The 20,613-nt window shown below is 35.8% G+C and overlaps 1 protein-coding gene across 1 annotated transcript in view; it reads left to right on the plus strand.

Moving 5' to 3' along the window:
* Positions 1–12,241, plus strand: part of LOC128188438 (uncharacterized) — a 43,785-nt gene extending 31,544 nt beyond the window's left edge. The window contains exons 53-80 of the mRNA XM_052859487.1: positions 189–240; positions 458–575; positions 692–951; positions 1,043–1,154; positions 1,405–1,746; positions 2,072–2,358; positions 2,485–2,599; positions 2,751–3,067; positions 3,418–3,532; positions 3,856–4,112; positions 4,641–4,755; positions 5,049–5,302; positions 5,479–5,593; positions 5,900–6,126; positions 6,489–6,603; positions 6,742–7,001; positions 7,294–7,428; positions 7,919–8,065; positions 8,325–8,369; positions 8,983–9,155; positions 9,525–9,682; positions 9,924–10,096; positions 10,392–10,442; positions 10,574–10,612; positions 10,730–10,847; positions 11,159–11,283; positions 11,532–11,646; positions 11,989–12,241. Coding sequence (XP_052715447.1) covers positions 189–240; positions 458–575; positions 692–951; positions 1,043–1,154; positions 1,405–1,746; positions 2,072–2,358; positions 2,485–2,599; positions 2,751–3,067; positions 3,418–3,532; positions 3,856–4,112; positions 4,641–4,755; positions 5,049–5,302; positions 5,479–5,593; positions 5,900–6,126; positions 6,489–6,603; positions 6,742–7,001; positions 7,294–7,428; positions 7,919–8,065; positions 8,325–8,369; positions 8,983–9,155; positions 9,525–9,682; positions 9,924–10,096; positions 10,392–10,442; positions 10,574–10,612; positions 10,730–10,847; positions 11,159–11,283; positions 11,532–11,646; positions 11,989–12,118 — 4,470 coding nt within the window. The 3' untranslated portion in view covers positions 12,119–12,241. The remainder of the gene's footprint in view (positions 1–188; positions 241–457; positions 576–691; positions 952–1,042; positions 1,155–1,404; positions 1,747–2,071; positions 2,359–2,484; positions 2,600–2,750; positions 3,068–3,417; positions 3,533–3,855; positions 4,113–4,640; positions 4,756–5,048; positions 5,303–5,478; positions 5,594–5,899; positions 6,127–6,488; positions 6,604–6,741; positions 7,002–7,293; positions 7,429–7,918; positions 8,066–8,324; positions 8,370–8,982; positions 9,156–9,524; positions 9,683–9,923; positions 10,097–10,391; positions 10,443–10,573; positions 10,613–10,729; positions 10,848–11,158; positions 11,284–11,531; positions 11,647–11,988) is intronic.
* Positions 12,242–20,613: the final 8,372 nt, after the last annotated feature.

A 20,613-nucleotide genomic window follows, 5' to 3' on the forward strand; every position in this document is an offset into this window, starting at 1 on the left:
GCATGCAATTACATGCATGTTAATGATCACCAATATTGGACTGCAAGGGGTAAATTTTTTGATGGCAAAAACAGAAAAATGATGTCATGAATGAACAGATTCATTACAATGGAATAAACTACTATGATAAAACTGTTTTGCTTTTTTTTTTTGGTCTTTTTACATTTCGTTTATATTATTTACAATAGGCACCAAACCCAGGACCCAACATGAATCCAACACCAGCTCCAAAGCCTAAAGGTAATATATATATTTTGACACAGAGGTGCAGTGGTGATGATTTCACGCAAATTTTTTTTGAAGACTTAAACTTAGTCAAAATCATGGGATGAAGAACGTTATTAAAGATTCATTTGAAGTATCACATCAAATGCTATTTGGGGGAGGAAAGTTTATTAATTTAGTATAAAAATGTGTGTACATTTTGCCATCATTGTGTAAAATATGCTGCTTCTAGATGTGTGCGTGTTCAAGAACACCCAGTACTACAGACAGGACCAGCAGTGGTATGACGGCTGTAATGCTGTATGTCGTTGTGAGAATGCTGCCACCGGGTACTACAGATGTCAGGAGAGGTAAACCTGAGAGTGCTCCTACAGAGGGCGAGATCAGTGTGAATAACTGAATGACAGATGATACACTAACTTACAATTCATGATTCAAAATCTGTATCCTAATTCAATTTTTTAAGATGTGCTCGATACACCAGCGTGCCAGCTGAGTGTACTCTGGTTCCCGATCCCAAAGATCCCTCTTGCTGCCAGGTACCAAAATGCCCAGTTAAGCCCACAGCCGGCCCAGTGCCCACACCAGGATATGTACCTACACCGGTCACTGCCAAGCCTGGAGTACTGACTGGCCTTGCCCCTGTACCTACATCTCAGCCCACTCCTAGCCCACTTCCAGGAAACACTCCTTCACCAACCCTTTCACCACCTCTACCCAAAGCAGGTCAGTTGGGTTTCGGGTTATTTTGATCCATTTTTGAAAGACAATGTACATGAAATGCGTTGACTTGGCTTGACTTTCCCATCTGCTGTAGGCTGTTACTACAAGGGAGTCGTTTACCAGAAGGGACAGACCTGGTCCGATGGATGCCAGTTTGACTGTGTGTGCTTGGATGATATGTCTGGACAGTACCAGTGTACAGAAAAGTAAGATTTGATGGCTATGTTTTGCATATCTTTAGTAAATTTTTTATCCTTTAGTTTAAAAAAAAAGGCCATTAATTTGTACTTTTGATATTATGATTTTGTTCCTCTTTTTTTGCCAAATTGTTGGGCTGTAGGTACCTCCCTTGCCATCTTGTTCCTACCCTCTTACAACTGATTATTCTTTTCTGTTCCAAAATTGCTCTTTACGCTAGTTAGTTTACATTTAAAAAAATCATTCATTCTATTTCAGATGCACCAAATACCCAAATCTGGATAGCCACTGTGTCCTATTACAAGACACTGCCAATCCATGTTGCCAGAAACCGTACTGTGACTTTGTGAACCCCACACCATTCCCCAATGGTATCCCAACACCACAGCCCATCATGACCCCAGCACCACTGCCAGGAAACCCCTCTGTGGCCCCCAACACTGTACCCACCCCAAATCCTAACCCCACCAGAGCCCCACCCCCAGGCTCCTGTGTGTACAAGGGTGTGTTCTACTCTCAGGGTCAGACCTGGAATGACGGATGTGACAAGACTTGTCAGTGTGACGATGTCACCACTGGCTACATCAGCTGCCATCCAAGGTCAGACCTTAAACTGGACTTAAACACACCTCTAATACCTTAATTCAAAAGCGTAACTAGTACCATATAACTGGAATTATCTGCAAGAGCAAGTACCTAAATATATTGCTAAAAATAGATAAAAATAGAAAGCACATTTCACAGAATTTATCTGCTTTAAAATGTTTGATACATGGTGCAAAGCAAAAATGAATAGTTTTATGATTTTGTAAAGACATTTTAATTTTGTAGGCTTGTCTTCTTTACATTTTATTTTCTAATGAACTTATTCTAAGAAGTTTTAATAAGTCATGATATTAATTTAAATCTTATCTCTCCCAATCAGATGCCATACCTACAATAGTGTACCAGCTGGCTGCGTCCTTAGAACAGATCCCAAGGACAGTTGCTGTGTGGCCCCAGACTGTAACAATCCCAACATCCTGAACCCTACCCCACAACCTAGCCCCACACCAGGACCCGGTGGCATCACCCTTAACCCTCAGATGAACCCCAGCACCAGTGGAGTGATGATTTACCCCTCACCTGTTCCCACTGGTAGCTTCATTGGAAGTGGCATCGTCCCAGGAGCTGGCTCAAGTTACCCTGGAACAATTATCACTGGATCTACAAGTTAGTGGAGAGAGAGAGAGAGAGAGAGAGAGAGAGAGAGAGAGAGAGAGATTTTGTTTTATACACTTAATATGCAAGACTTTTTTAGCTTTAGGAAGTACATGTAATCTTCCTTTTTTTTAACAGAGGCCTGTATCTACAAGGGTGTTGCTTACAACCAGGGAGACAAATGGGACGATAACTGTCAGTACAAGTGTGAGTGTATTGATGCTTCAAGAGGACAATACAGGTGTACCGACAGGTAAGAGGTTCTGTCGGTGAACAAATCCATTAAACAACCTACGACTTTGACATGCATTCAATACTGCATGATACTTCATAATCTACATGTAGTTTTTAGGAGAGGGTAATGGTTGGATTGAGTAGATTAAGATTATTGTTTATTCGTACAGATGCTACACTTACCCACCACTTCCACCCCAGTGCTCTTACGAACGTGATCCCAATGATGTCTGCTGCCAAGTTGCCAAGTGTACACCATTCATACCAACCTATGGTCCAACAGTGACTTTAGCCCCTAACACACCGATCGTCATTAACCCCAATACCAACACTCCAGTCATTGGAACACAGACCACAGCTCCCATTATCATCAACCCCAACACAAACCCAGGTGTCACTGGGACACAGACCACTCAGAACCCCATTGTCATCAACCCCAACACCAATCCTTCTAACACAGGCTCCCAAACCACACTCAAACCCTCAAGTAAGTTAAAATATTCAGCGTCCAGACTTAGGAGGCGGAATGGTTAACAAATAATCCATCAGAAACTTACTTAAAATTTTTAGATATGATACTTTAAGCCATAAACTGTCATTAAGTAAAGAAAAAATTCCAAATATTTTAGCTAATTTAATTGTTTTTTTTATATCTTTATATAGAGCTTTTTTTCTAAAGGAGAGTATTTTAGTCTAGAAATGGCCATGACCATCGAGTTCTCTTAAATGTTTTTATTATTAATTAGAAATTTCAACATTCTTGGGGGCTAATTATTGTATTTTCCTGGTTTTACAAAAAGGAGGGTTTGATTAATGAAATGTGATTTTTCCCCCTAGATATGTGTCTCTACAAGGGTGGTCTCCACCCCCAGGGCTCTAAGTGGCAGGATGGCTGTGACTTCACTTGTTATTGTGTGGATGCCATGTCTAACAGTTACAGATGTCAGGCAAGGTCAGTGTCGTTATGTACCAAATAGTATCCTTATTTTTAAAGTTTTTTAATGAGGCTAAAGGTAAAAATATGATTGACATGTTCTTTAAAAAAAATTAAAAATAAAATGTGTGTTTGCTATTAGCTCGGTATTAGATAAAAGAATAATCCCCAAAAAGTCAATTATTGAACGTTTTGTAAAGGAAATGAAACATCATGGCAGGATTGAAGCATGAAACAATTCTTGAGTGCAAAAAATTGATAACCATTGATATAACTTCATATCTTCAAATGCCTATATCTCTTTAAGTAACTTTGTGTGTATGGACTTCTCATGATAACAGATGCAAGACCTACTCCTCACTCCCATCCTACTGTCACTTGGTCCCTGATCCAGCCGATCAGTGCTGTGAGAAAGTAGAATGCACAGCCCCCAACGGTCAGGTGCTGGTTCCCCAGATTCCTAGCGGACCAACAGTCTCCCCTACCCTGTCACCAACCATTCAGCATGTGATCCCCGTGGGAACCCACCAGGTGTTCACCGGATCTGGACAGCCTAGCTACCCCATCAGTGGTGCTCCTGGAACCTCAGGCACCAGAAGTAAGGACCAATTTAGAGTTGATGGATGAATTTATGTTTTTGTTTTACAGTTGTTAATTTGGGGTTCCTCGGTTAAGGGATTCTGAAAGGGTCTTTGTTATTGAGAAAGAAATATAAGTTACAGAGTGATTTATTGTATATTTTGCATACAATATGTATTGAGCCATACTGTAATTTCCTTATATTATACGAGTACTTAATTCCGCGATCCCGCTGGTTTGTATCAAATCGCGAGAATATAAAATAGCGAACGTTGATCTTTTCTCCTTATTTCTTATAGTTTTGAACTCTCAGAAAATAATGGTGAGATTTTAAAATCCACGAAGGATGCTTTTCAAGATTTTAGGCAGATATTAATTCCTCATGTTTAATAAGGAATTTACAGTATCTATGACATGAAAACACTAGATTCTTCATTTAACTCATAGAAATAACAAGCTTCAGTCAGCTAAAACAAAGGGTTAGGTTACTTAATCATTTTCAAATGTCGAAGACTACCGGTATTATAAAATCTGTTTTGTGTACTAGGTGGATGTGTGTACAAGAGTACAGTGTATCACCAAGGACAGTCCTGGGATGATGGCTGTAAATATGTCTGCAACTGTATGGAGGAATCCACCGGTCTCTACAAGTGTACATCTAAGTAAGGACTATTTTGGTTAAAGGTTTGGTTTTCAAATAAAGACTGTTATATAACTAATACTTGTGGGTATAAATTTTATGTGGATTAAGTAAAATTTACAGTTTTAAGGAAACATAAATTGATGGACAATAGTCGTTTTGATAATACATGTTCCTGTTACAAATATTTAACTTTAAAATTCATGGATTACCAAACCAACAAATTCTGTGAAAATTGATGATCAATGAATAAAATGAAACCAATGAACATAAGTTCTATACAACACAGTGCAATATATTTAATTTCTCTGACAGATGCCCATCCTATCCACCACTGCCAAGCTACTGTAGCTTCACCAACGTCCCTGGTCAGTGCTGCCCAACTCTCAGCTGTAACAGTCCAGACTTTGGCAACTACAACCCCGCCCCACAGCTGTACCCTACCCCAGCACCCGCGATCCAACCCTCTCAGGTACCCCAGATCATCAACCCAGGATACAACCCCAGTGTGACTGGCAGTCAGGTTGTTCCTGGAACTGTGGCCTCAGGATTCACTGGAAGCAGAAACAGTAAGTTCTGCATGGTCATTTCTCTCTCTCTCTCTCTCTCTCTCTCTCTCTCTCTCTCTCACCAAACCTAAAGTACTGAAAACCTTGGTTTACAAAACAGATCAAAGATTAGAGACATTCTCCTTTTCTAATAGCATATATTGATTTCCTTTTGAATTACATTTTTCTTTGTTAAGACTTGTGCATCTACAAGAATAAACTGTACAACCAGGGAGACAAATGGGATGATGGATGTGAATACTCCTGCGAGTGCAAGGATGCAAACAGTGGATACTACGAGTGTAGTCCAAAGTAAGACGTTTTGCTCACCTCGTGTACTGTAAACATATTAGATATGGCTGTGTATTCTATTTAGTGTTTTTGGCAGAAAATGGCGTCCACTAAATCAAGTACATTGCCAAATGTAAAATATATAAATAGATAAATAGGTACATTTAGAAATGTGCTAAATCAAATCCACGCTCACTTGTAGAAATTATATTCTGCCAAATATCATACACGCTAAATATAGTATGTTTACAATGTTTTATTGATAAATGAATTAAGAAGTCTTTAGAATAATTTCAGAATTTAAATGAAACTAAACTGTGTTTCCAGATGTCCCAACTACAATCTGCCCACTGAGTGCTATCTGATGAGAGCTGGTGGAGACTGCTGCCCACAACCAATGTGCAGAAACCCCGACGGATCGACCATCAACCCACTGACCAGCCCAAGCTCCCAGTACCCAGTGTACGGAACCTACCCAGGAGGCTTCACTGGATTCAGACCGGGATACACCCAGCCATTCGCCACCGGCAGCAATTCATTCAGCAATCAGTCCAGTAAGTTTACCATCGTATCTGTCTCTCATTTCAACACAGGGAAATCTCTTCGATCACTAATTCACACAAGTTTAGACTATCATTATTATTATTTTTAAGTTAGTGTGGTAAGGGATGTCTTCTTTTACATGGATATTGCTGTTTACAATCTACAGTTGCAATGTATTACCATATGAACATGCTATGAACATACTTAAAAGACTGTTAATAAATTGATCTTGTACATAAACAGGATCTTTCATCATTTAATTAATAGCAAATTGTGTACTTCGTTGCAATAGAGAGCAGTGTACATGTATTTATAAAAAAAATTCAGTTTTAGATTGTGAATTTTTATTAATAAACCAATTCTTTTTTGCCAGATGTTTGCATCTACAAGGGATCCATCTACAGACAAGGCGAGACATGGGAGGATGGATGTGACTTCAAATGTACCTGCGTTGATCAGTCCAAGGGAATGTACCAGTGTACTGCCAGGTAATGAACCAGTGGACGGTTAGGATAAGTTTTTCTAAGGAGTTCCATGTGTGTTTTATGCTTGTAGCTGTGCAAGGTCTTACGTAATGATTATGCATGTAACTGCAGAAACTGTTATCAAATTCTCGTTTTCCACAGATGTAAGACCTACACCTCCCTCCCTTCAGTTTGTAAAATGTACGATGTTCCTGGTGAGTGTTGTGCAGAGGTCCGTTGCAAGACCCCTGAGAGCTCACCCACACCCCCAGTCATTGGTGGACCCACTGTTAGGCCTTATCTTGATCCACTCTGTCACGACACCATCGACAACTGCAAAAACTACCAGAAGGAGGTGGCCTGTCGTGGAGCCTATGAACCATGGGCAAGATCGCACTGTAACCTGACCTGTGGCTTCTGCAGTAAGGACTACAGTTGTACTTAAAATGAAACATGCGAGGCCTGTTTAGTAGAGCGGGTAGCTTGCAAATGCCCGTTCAAATTCCCTTTTCTTTAATGGAAGTTTTCAAGCCCATCCGCTCTGTTGAACAGGCTTAAGGTCGTGTCAAAAAGATAAATGATATAATTGTTTCTATTCTTGTTTCATACTGAGCTGTCACAAGAAACGCAGATGACATTATAATTAATTGTTTTTTAATATGTGTATATCTAATTGGTGAGAAGTGATTGAAGTCTTGTTTTTTTTTTACCTAGCGCCATCTGTAACCGTGCAACCAGTTTGTGCCAACCGTATCAACAACTGTGATTTGTATGGTAAATCTGTCTGCACTGGTACTTACCGACCTTGGGCAACAGACAACTGTGCAAAATACTGCAACTTATGTACAAGTGAGTGCAAAATGAGATTTTTTTATTGATAAGTTGATTAATTTTATATTTGATATTATGAAGTTCCTATTACATGTACTCACATTAGCAAAACATTTGACAAAAAGAGAAATTCTTTGAAATGTAAGTTATAATGGGAGCTTTTTATATTTGATTAGAAGTTTTTGGTATATACTGTTGATTATTTTAAACAAGTACTTTATTTGATGATTCTGTTGATTTGTATCAAATTGCAGGGATAAAAAAAATTGCCAATGCAAACTTTTATTATAATCTCATACGGTCCATATCTGTCAGGATAATGTTAGTGAGAATCTAAAATTAGCAAGGGACGCTTCTTTGAATTAAATGCAGATCTTGATTTATTTATTTTTAATTAGGAATCAGTATTTCACAGTATTTTTGAATGTGAGAAGAATAAAGTAAACCATATTAAAACTTAATACAAATGTTAGACTTAGAAATAAAATGTGTTTGTTTAATCATTTAGACTCTGCTCCAACCACTCCTGCCCCCACCCCAAGCACTGTGTGCCAGGATAAGCTCGACAACTGTCAGGCATATGGTAAATCCAGCTGTACCGGACAGTTTGAACCCTGGGCGCGTGACAACTGTCGTTTCTACTGTGGATTCTGTAGTACGTAAAATCAGAAATTTGAAAATACTATGATTATAAGTTTGCTTTAAAAGTATTTTTGATGTACTGTATACTAAAAGACTAGAAACAAGGACTTGGAACTCAAAAGTCATTTTCTTTATGTTACATGAGTTTAACAAACTCTTTACAAATGTTAAAATGTCCTTACTTTACTTTGAAAAAATGTGCTATTAAGAATGTAAATATAGAAAAAGACTATTGCAGTGTTGAATACTTGAGAATGTTTTTTTTTTTAAAGGTTCCACCGGATCAGTCATTAACTTCCAAGTTCAGCCTCCCACAGGTAAGTAATAGTTTTATAAAAAGTGTTAGCACTGTAAAAATAGAGAACTTCATAGTGATATCTGCAAAATACATAAGAAGATAAATTGCATATGGTCAATGGGATTTCACACACCTAAACAATGGGGGAATATGCCTACAACATATATATAGTACACAAAAATGTACAACTTCATAAACAAAATTTATGTAACAGAGGAAAATTTTTGGAATACCAGTAAATATTTTATAACTTTGGGTTCTGAGTGGAGGTAGAAGAATTTGAGAGAAAGCAGTGTTGTTTTAGGTTGGGGCAAGTCTTTGGGATATAGTTGACAATTGTACAAGATATGTTAAAGTTCCTTCTTCGCTCATCCCAAGTAGTCATTATAAAACATATTATTTGAGTAAGAGATAAAAGGTTAAAGTAGAGACATACATGTATAATTTCCATTTCTCTCTATTTCATTTCTACATCACTATCATATAATTCTATGTATGATATAGTGGTGTAGGAATGCACTCACTGGCAAGAAGTGGTTCATTGCGAGAATTGGTCTACGGCCAGTAGAATACTAGCACAGTGTTTTTTAATCATGAAAATGAATGTTATATGCGTGTGATGTCTGTTGAAGGGTACACAACTCTGATGAAGGGTGTGGCCGGAGTGCCAGGGGACATGTACCAGATCTGGACCAGCCCAGCTACAATGAACGCCAACAACCAACAGGCTATGTATCTTACCAACACATTCAAGGGTCACTACAAAACTGACCTGTCACAATGGAACAGCATGTGTCTTGATAGGGTACATATATACAAGTTTATTTCTTGCACACATTCTCCTTGCTCCATGTTATTACCCGTAGAATATAAAAAAACTGCAAAGAAAAAAAATAGTATGTTTTAGGAATAGTAGGAATTTAGAATGCATTTTATATACTTCATGCTGGATACATGGTTATTTTGAAACCTTTGATATAGTGCTTGAATATATGAAATCAAACTATGACATCATTCATTGATTATGTAGATAATAAGAATTGAATTATCATTGATGAATGATTATAGTAAGTTGTAATCATTAACATTTTAAATGTAACTCTTTACAGTTCAGATACAGTGTACATGTACTTCTCAGGATCAATGTTGTCTCATTTGATATCCCTCTATGCAGATTCGAGTGTCTATCTACAAGAATGGACAAGAGAAGGCATGGATCGAGTTCAATTCAATTGGAGCCAATCAGAACAACTGGTTTGATCCTAGCAGAATCATTGCTTCCAGCTACACAGACATCAAGACAGCAGCCAAGGAAGTTTTCAGCATGATGGGGTGTGTATACATACAAACATTACCCTATATATATTATGAACTTTTTCACAACAATCTATTTTTCACATGATTTTTGCAACCATTGTGATATTAGTCTCTTAAACAATAAAACAAGCAAGAAGTCCCTTGACATGAGAAGAGAAATTGTAAACCCCCCTCCCCCTCCTCCTCCTCCCAAAACTGATGTGAAATTACAGGTCAATAAGAATTTTGCCTCAAAGGGAATTGTGGCTATTTGTAGTGACACCAACACTGGGCGGGAGTTCCTGATGAGTCAGCACTCTAACACTCAATGCGATACCTATGGATGGATCATGATCTCCACCCAGAACAACTGTCCATTTGAGGCTAGTGCTGGTGGAAAGCCTGCCTTCCTCTACTCTCCTGGCCAAACATCCTCCCACTTTGAACAGAGTGAGCATAAATTAAGAGCTTCCCTTTTTTGTTGCTGATTAACTAATACAAATTAAAAGGCAGATATACTGTCTAGCAACTTTTATTTGCATGAAAGAAAATCCTGCAAACTATGTTGTCACTTTAAGTTCTTGCTGCAAATCAGTTTAACATAGTATAGATGTCTTGATTTATTCATTTAAATTTTAAACATAAACTTTATAATATAGAGAAACTTTATTTACCACCATCAATTTTATCAGTAGTCAACCACAAAATAAATAGAAACGATCTATGATTCTGTTCATTTTTGCAGCCCAAGTTGGAACTGGAGATGTTCTTGCTATCATGGGCCACCATGGAACATGTGAGTAGATTTTTTGAAACTTTGTTTTGTTTACATAAAAAAAAGAAAAGAATGGAAAATAACTGGACAAACCAATCTTACACCGGTGATTATGCAAGAAATATTATTCTTTTCTCCTCTTCATAATGTAGGCATCGTCACTGTGAGACCCACTTTCCAAGTCACAAACAGTAAGCATGTCCATATTTTGTTTCTCTGCTTTTATATTTCATTAGATTAATTCCCACATTAATTTCAAATTCAATGAAAGTGAGTAGTTCTTAAATTCTATTACACTTTCCTTTTAGCTGCTGCTTGTGTATACAATAACAAGGTCTACAACCAAGGAGACTCCTGGACCGATGGTTGTAAATATAACTGTACATGCACAGATGCCAGAAACGGAAACTATCAATGTGTAGAACTGTAAGTATGTTTGATATCAACTGATGCTTTAGAAGGGGTATAACTTTAGCAGATTCAAAACAAGTACAGATCTGGAGCCATGGATTTAACATACAGATTTAATAAAGATAGGGATTTACACTGTAATATGCACTAGCTATGTCATGATAATGTTTCGATTTGTACAATATTTTACATTTTACTTTTGTACCATCGTTCAAAGAGATATATAAAAGTTACACGTTTTTATTTTTTATGTGTCGGACTCTTTGTCAATCTGACAAAACTTGCATTTTGCCTGGCTATTATAATATGAGCAATATCTTTCTCAGATGTCCAACCTATTCACAACTCCCACAAGGCTGCTCCCTGGTGAAGAGCCCTGGATCTTGTTGTGCAGTGCCAAACTGTGGTAACCACGTCTACAACCCCAACAGCAATAACCCAGCAGAGAGAGGTAACCGAAGGCTGCTCAAAATATATTGATAGAATCAAGTTACATTTTGATATGCACTTACTTTTTATAAACTTGTCATTAAGCATTTTTCATGCAAGAAAGGGATATCTTTAAATGTGTAAACAAATGGAACTGGAAGCCAACAAAATCGAATATTTGATCAAATGTTAATTGGTAATAAATTCAGTGATATTTAAAAGTCTTTAATCTTAGGGATATGGATTAAAAATTCTTTTTATCTCCCTCAGGTTTGTGTTACTACAAAGGAGATGTGTACTCCCAGGGAGAGCAATGGGATGATGGCTGTCAGTACAAGTGTACCTGTCTGGATGCCACCTTGGGCAGATATCAGTGTAATCCAAAGTAAGTCCACTTTGAACTGCAACGTCTCCAGAATCGAGCAATTTTATGGACCTTAATGGCAGATCTTGTTCAGGTGTAGAATAAATTTTCAATAAAGCAGCAGATTCCAGATTTTTATAAAGGAATGATAGATACTACAATGAACAATCTAAACCCTATCAGTCATATTATTCCTTAGAACTCAAAACTTGTATGTTGCTTCTTATTTCTACTACTCATGTTACTGTTACAATCCAAGTGCCAATCAGTCAGTAAAATTCTTTTGCTACCACTGGAAACTTATATGTTGCTACTTATTCGTACTAATGTACTATATATCAATTTTTTTTTTCTTTCCTGTAGGTGCTTGAGCTGGCCTAACCTTCCAAGTGTGTGCTCTCTCCAGGCCCCTGCCCCAGGGTTGTGCTGCCCGCAGCCCAAATGTCCCTCCAATGTCCAAATCAATTTCCCCCCTGGTTACAAAATAGAATAAACACTCCTCTTCTATTTGATCATTTCTTAGTGCAATGATAACAAAGACTATATTTATTTGGTGCATGAAGACACTGTACTGTTAGTTATTATTATACAATAAAATTATATTTTGTTATTATGACATGTATTGTTTTCTTTTATTAAGATCTAAAGAACTATATCATACAGTTTTGCATGCAAAGTAAAATAAGCTGCAGAGTAAATGATTGTACTTCTCAGGTAACTAATCATTGTACTGACCTCAAAAACAGCAATAATTGTATAATGTTAAAAAGTTCACTGGGATATGAACTTGGTTGGTACTGATCAAACCTGAGAAACCAACGATGATATAGATAAGGTCATCAGAGACTTAGGGCACCTGCCCCAAAAGCATATATGCTCCAAAAACCTTAACCTTCTGCAACTGAAAGCATCAGGGACTTAGGGCACTTGCCCCAAAACATTTATGCTCCAAAAACCATAACCTTCTGCAACTGAAAGCTATGGCTCAGATTCAGCATCCAAGCCTGTGCATATCATCATAAGACGCACCATCTATGCAAGTTTTGTGAAGATACGACCTTTAATAATTTTGATACGGCCATAAAAGGGCACCTGCTACAACAAGAGGCCCAAGGCCTACATCGCTCACCTTAGCATTAATAGCCATTACCCTGAACAAATCAGCTTTAAGGTGGCTTTTTACACCCACAGTTTATTCCAAATTTCAATAGAAGACCACAAAACATATAAGTGTACTTATCAAATATTAAAATGATGATAGGGATACTATAGGTATTTTTAAAGAATTTTTAAATGTTTTTTCGTGTTTTTGTAAAATAATTTTTAAAATGTAAGCTATTAAGAAATTGAGAGAAATTTTTTTGTCATATGATGGATATTTCCTTCGGACACCTACTTCTTAACATTCAAAAATTTTATTATTGCAATTTTTTTTAGTATTTCTCAAAACATAATTTTTCATATTTTCTTACTCTGTTGACAAATCATCTGAAAAAAGCTGCTTGATGCATGTTATAAGAAAATATATTTTAATAACTGTGACATAAAAAATTGAATAAAAATCATTGCAAATGAACACAAAAAATATTTTAAATTTTATTTGGTATGAAAGTTCCTCAGGTTAGAGTTATCGTTCCTAAGTCCCAAACATCTTGTGGACTTTTCATTTCTGAGTTAAAGAAAATTTCCTAAATATCACGATGGAATGATAAATAAATACATATTTCATTATAGGCCTATATATGTGAATTTATTCGCTTTAATGCAAATAAAAAAGTCAAATAAATAAAGGGGAAAATTAACGAATAGGATTTATTTATCCCAACCTGAGAGAAATTCACCCTCCTATCCCCCTATGATGGTTAGGAACATCTGTCAATATTAATGTATATTATAATTAAGATACTTTCACCGGTTTAGAATTTTCTTTCACAGTATTCAACCAAAAAATACGTTTTAGAAAATTTTGGAAAGTTAAACATTTTATTGTTCTCTACGGGATTCGAACTCATGACCTACAGGTTTGTAGTGAACCCACTATGCTACTCTGTAAGATATCGATATTCGGAAAGAACCTATTTAAAAAATCATACTTGATTTTATTGTTTTTTACGATAAATAATACGACACAACGTGAAGGTGTCACATTACTTGTAAGTAATGATTTTTCCAATTAACAAATTAAAATTTAGACTATACATTTAAAACAAATTTTAATAGAGCGGTCCCCATACAATTCGCCTCGGTTTAAATCAGCCAGTACCGGAATTGCATGCTTCCAGATTTACTTTTTTGCGTACTGCGTCATCAAAAAGTGGTGTATAGAGCCACCGTAAAATATAAAATGCAAAATATCTGGACAACATAATTGAAAAAATCTTGTTTAAAATGATTTTCAAATATTTCTCTGCATATTCTAAATAAATGTAAAACATTGAGCCCCTTCAATTGTTTCAATTTTGAAAAGATTTTTAAAGATTTTCTCTTTTCCTTACTAAGTAAAAGTTCAACCTAACCCCACATTTTGGCCCCACTGTATCCCTGGGGATCATGGTTTGAACAATCTTGAATCTAGTCTACTCTCCCTGAAGATGCTTCCACCAAATTTAAAGCTTTTCCTGCCAAATCAATTTTTAGAATAACTTTTTAGCTCACCGAGACGAGGTCAAGGGGAGCTTATGCTATACCCCCGGCGTTGGCATTGGCGTCCGGACTTGGTTAAAGTTTTTGTTGCAGGTCCTGTATCTAAGTTATTACTTGTCCTATCTTCACCAAACTTGCATTGATGATGCATCTGGACCTACTTATGGACTTGAAAGACTTGGATGCTGAATCTGGGTCCCAAATTTCAGATGCTGGAGGAGGTTAAAGTTTTATTGCAGGTGCCCTTTGATAGCAATATCTAAGTAACTGCTGGTCCTAACTTCACCAAACTTGCATGGATTAAATTCTTATGGTAATGAGGCTCCAGCCAGGCTTGAATGCTGAATCTGAGCCAAAGGTTTCAGATGCTGGAGGAGGTTAGGGTTTTTAAAGCTGGTTAAAGTTTTTGAATCACTGGTGCCCTTTGATGATTATATTTTAGTTACTACTGGTCCTAACTTCATCAAACTTGCCCGGATGGTGTTTCTTAAGAAATGATCCAACATACAGGCTTGAACGCTGAATCTGAGACAAAGGTTTTGGATGCTGGATGACGTTAAGGTTTAAAGAGTAGGTTAAAGTTTCTGAAACAGGTGCCCCTCTGATAATGATATCTTAGTTATTACTGGTCCTAACTTCACCAAACTTGCATGGATACTGATGAACCTGACAGGCTAGAATGCTGAATATGTTAAGCCATAGGTTTTGGATGCTGGATAAGGTTAAGTTCTTTGGAACAGGTCACATGTTTAATATATAGATAGTAGTACTATTTCAAACTTGCATAGTTGATTAATTTAAACTATAATATGAATGAATCGCAGAGATAGCTTCAGATGCAGAGCTCGATCTCCATTATCAAGGTACGATGCTTAAAAATATATTATCTTATATAGTTATTACTGGTCCTAACTTCACCAGACTTGAATGGATGGTGTGTCTTATGATACTAATGCACCTGACAGGCATGGATACTGAATGTGAGCCATAGGTTTCGGATGCTGGAGGAGGTTAAGGTTTTTAGATCTGGTTAAAGTTTTTGAAATAGCTAGGTGCCCTCTGATGATGATATCTTATAGTTATTACTGGTCCTAATTAACTTCACCAAACTTGCATGGATGGTGCGTCTTATGATACTGATGCACATGGCAGGTTCGAATGCTGAATCTGAGCCATAGGTTTCGGATGCTGGATGAGGTTTAGTTTTTTGGAACAGGTCACATGTTTTATAGATAACAGCTCGGATAGTTGATTTAAATATATTATAAATGAAACGCTGAGGTAGCTTCAGATGCAGAGCCTGATCTCCATTATCAAGGATGCTAAAAGATCTCCTACCTCACTCAAACCTGCTTGATAGATAGATGTGTATGTTGTTAAATGATATAACATGATTCATATGATAAAGTATTGTATTATATAATACACTATTGTTTATAATGATACGTACAATATAATATCATATGTTATATTGTAACAATGGTACGATATGATATTGTATCACTTTTTGATATTTCATAATTTGATATTGTATCATGATATTGTTATGTATAGTATTGTATATTATGGTACAATATTGGTTTCTATATAATATATATAGATTATTACATGGCAATTTTTTATCGCATCCTATATTAGCCCGAGGTCGCTGTATATCATCCCAAGAGCCGTCAGGCTCGAGGGCTGATATAAAGCGACCGAGGGCTAATATAGGATGCGATATAAAAATTGCCATGTTATGATTTTTTTATCATATATGTACATATAAAAAATATCAAAGAAACAATAAAAACCATCATGTGATGAATTATTATTGTTTATAAAACGCTCCGTGTTTATATATTCCCTCTCTGATAAACTTCCCTGGCATTTTTACGCAAGCTGTTTGTACACCAAATTGACGTACTATTTGTCGTCATACTCGGAGATCAGAATTGAACGATGCATACCGAACTCTACGTCATAATAGCCGATGATTAAGGGAAAGGGGTGTGATATGACATCCAAAGATTGCCGGAGAGGAGTGTGATATTATACATGTATTACATGGCTATGAGGGAGTCATACCAGAATATTTGCCCCAAGGTGACAGGAAAGCCCTGGAGTATTATGTTGCCCGATGCCGAAGGCAGAGGGCGACATAACACTACAGGGCTTTCCTGTCACCGAGGGACAAATATTCTGGTATTGTCGCCCGAGAAGACATGTAATATATGTTATATAACATTTTTTAAAATAAAATTCTGTTGAAGAATATATTTACCTCATTAACATGTATATTTTTAATTGTTAATGCATCTTCATATATCTTACAAATCAATTTTCTTGTAAAATGCGGATCGATGCTTTCAAAAAGAATATAATTATTCAAATCAAAGTAAATTTCTCTGAACAGCAGACACTGTCATGACATTTTTATTTTCGAGGAACTGTTTACGTTAACTTTGCTTAGCTAAATTTTAAACTCGACGTAATTAATAAGCAGAATGATTGCACGCGAGGGTGATATAACAGTTTCGGGGAGGGGGGGGGGGGGCAATATAACCATTTCCTGTGAAATATAACTTTTACCGGGAGGGCAATATAACTATTTCCGGTGTGAGTTAGCAATTTTCAGGGCATAGTTATAAAATTATCTCATTAACGAGAAAACTTATTCAAAAATGTAACATAAATATCTTATATCACATGAAATTGTATTATATGATATATTAATATATGTATAGTATCATATGATACAATATGTATAATATAAGAAAGTATATTATATAAGATCATGATTTGAACAGACTTGAATCTTCAATACCTGATGATGCTTCCACACTAGTGTCAGTTTTTCTGGCAAAATGGTTTTTTATAAGAAATTTTTAAAGATTTTCCTATTTGTAATGCATTTGTGATGTAAAAGTTAAAAAGGTTATCTAGCCAAAAGATTTATCTCTATTATTCCTATGTAAAAATTAATTCAACCCCCCCACTGAACCTGGGGATCGTGATCTGGACAATTTTGAATCTTAGTACTACCTATGAATGATTCCACACAAACAGTTTTTGAAAAAATGTCTTAAAATGTCCTCAAATTTTCAAATCCATTTCCATATATTATCTCTTTCTAATAAAGGGTGTGGCCCTTCATAATAATAACAAACTTGAATCCTCTTATTCTAAGGATACTTTGTGGCAAGTTTAGATACAATTGGCCCAGTGGTTCTAAAGAAGAGGTAAAAACTGAAAACGCTTTGGACAGACAGTCGTCAGACAAAAATTAAGTGATCAGAAAAGCTCACTTGACCATTTTAGCTCAGGTGAGCTAAAATCTTTAACCTGCTCAAAAAACCTTAACCTCCTATTGCATCTGAAATTTATGGCTCAGATTCAGCGTCCAAATCTGGTAAGTCCAAAAGTAGGCCAGATGCATCATCCATGCAAGTTTGATGGAGATAGGACCAGTAATTTAAATACAGGACCTGCTCTAAAACCTTTATCCAGGCCCTGACGCCAATGGCAAGAGTATAGCATTAGCTACCCACACTTATTTGTCTCATTTCACATAAACTAGTAGTGTTCCATGCCTATGAATTAACACTTTTGGCACCTTCGCGAGAAAATTTACAAAATCATTCTGTAAGATAAGATAATTTTATTTCTAAATTCTGGGCCTTTTTGGGCATACAAAGGTACATGTAAAAAAAAAAAATAATAATAATAACTAGACACGATCTCGTTGCGAGCAACGAGGAGGTCTTCCGTGCAATTTTTTTAAGGTTACATGACCTTGACTTTGATATTTGACCCTTTATCTCCTTATCGGGGCAACAACAAAAAATGTTGATGGTTGAATATTGTTAGGAACATTATTCTCAGCATTTTTATTCTATATTGATTTTCAAAATGATGCTTTCAGAAATATTTGTTCTGTTTGAAATATGCTATCAAAGTTTTGGACTTCTGGCCCCTTAAAACCCCTTAATAAAACCTTAATTACGGAACGGATGAACAAATAATTATAACCTTTTGTTAAATAAATGTGAGATGAACATTATTGCTTCCTAAACATATAACAAAATATTTTTCAGTGAAGTGCTATAAAAGAAAGACTTCAGAGCCTTTATGACCCCTAAAAATATAAAGATAGGTCTTTATAAATATATTTAGTTCAACAAGTGTTTAGAAAGTCTTAGCCGTTTTTGAGCTATTTTGTTAAGATCGTTTTAGGGGCTGACCCCTTATCCCCTTATTAGATGCCATATGACAAAATTTCGATGGCTGAATATTGACAAGCGCATCATTCTAAGCATTTATTATTCAATATTGCTTTTCAAAATATTTCTCAGTAAAGTGCTATTGAAGAAAGACTTTACAGCCCTTTTGGCCCCTAAATTGAAAGGCCAGCCCCTTTTTCTTGGCATTATTTGAAAGGTCTTTAGATATCAAACATATTTTGTTTAACAAGTGTTTAGAAATTCTTTGCCGTTTTTGAGCTATTTGGGATAGGACGTTTTAGGGGCCGACCCCTTATCTCCTTATTGGGGCCAGATAACGAAACTTTTATGATTAAATATTGTTTAAAACATCATTCTAAGCATCATTTATTCTATATTGCTTTTCAAAATATTTGTCCGTTTTGAGATATAATTGATCGAAGTTTTGGACTTCTGGCCCCTGAAAACCCCTTATTACGTAACGCATGATAAAAATTTTATAATGTATAAATTTATTAGTAAAAGATGAACATTTTTGCTTCTTAAACATATTACAAAATATTACTCAGTAAAGTGCTATGGAAGAAAGAAAGACTTTACAGCCCTTTTGGCCCCTAAATTAAAAGGCCAGCCCCTTTTTCTTGGCATTATATGAAAGGTCTTTTGATATCAAACATATTTTGTTCAACAAGTGTTTAGAAATTCTTTGCCGTTTTTGGGCTATCTGGGATAGGACGTTTTAGGGGCCGACCCCTTATCTCCTTATTGGGGCCATATAACGAAACTTTTATGATTGAATATTGTTTAAACATCATTCTAAGCATCATTTATTCTATATTTCTTTTCAAAATATTTGTCCTTTATGAGATATAATTGATCGAAGTTTTTGGACTTCTGGCCCCTTAAAACCCCTAATTACGTAACGCATGATAATTTTTTTTTATAATGTATAGTTTTATAAGTGAAAGATAAACATTTTTGCTTCTTAAACATACATGTATCACAAAATATTTCTCAGTAAAGTGCCATGGAAGAAAGAATTTAGAGCCCTTTTGACCCCTAATTTGAGGGACCAGAAAATATAAAATGAATTTATATTCTACCTCAGATTTACAAACAGTACATTTTCTTTCGTTAACAGGAGTTTTATTATAGCGAGCAGTTTCAATGGCTTAAATGAATGAGAACTAATTCTAAAGTTGGTAAAACATTTCAATACATGAGGATTATGAATTGCAGAAAAATATTTTTCTCTACAAAATCTTGTTTTAAAAAGGGCATATGTTCTGGGTTTACCAATTTGTTTATCTGCGTTGTCTGGAAGTGCATTTCTCCAAGTGTTTTTATATATTTCACAAAATTTGCTGGAAGCTATTGACGCAATATTTCTATCATGTATAAGGTGTTGTAAATGTAGTTTATCTAGGATAAAATTAATCCTGCTACTTCAGCTGCTTTTGTTATTCTGATATAAGAAATTGTTTTCATACAATTGCATTTTTTAATAAAGAATGTTCAGGGAGAGCTTCAATTCTTTGTAAATATTTTAGATTACACTTTATGATATCAACAAACATAGGAAAACGACCAAGTTCACCAACAACTGCTTGGTTACAAGCTTTTTTATGTACACCACTTATATATCTCAAAAATTTAACATGCAATTTTTCACAATGCATCTTATTGAAGAAGTTGTCTAAACAATAATTGGGGCGTTTAGTAGAATTTACATCTGTATTTATTGTTCCCCAAATTTCACAAGCGTATAATAAAATTGGTTTAATAGTATGATCAAATAAATGTATTAGAGTGTGGACACTTGGTTTAATATTTCCAAAAGACTTTAAAAGTTTGAAATATGCTTTTAAAGCTCTTTTGTAGAGATCAAGCTGGCAATTTGTAAATGTACCTGAGGAGCTAAACACAATTCCTAGATATTTATATGATGTCTCTTGTTCAGTTACATGATTTTTATACAAGAATGTTTGAACCGACTTTGAGCTATTTTTACAAAATACTATAATTTTTGATTTTTTAAGATTGACAGTTACACAATACTTATCACAATAGTCACTCAACTTATTTATACACTTTTGCAGGTATGTCATAGGAAAAGTGTAGGGAAAGTTTGTTGTTCATGGGC

The sequence above is a fragment of the Crassostrea angulata genome, chromosome 6, assembly GCF_025612915.1.
Source record: "Crassostrea angulata isolate pt1a10 chromosome 6, ASM2561291v2, whole genome shotgun sequence".
Taxonomy (NCBI): Eukaryota; Metazoa; Mollusca; class Bivalvia; order Ostreida; family Ostreidae; genus Magallana; species Magallana angulata.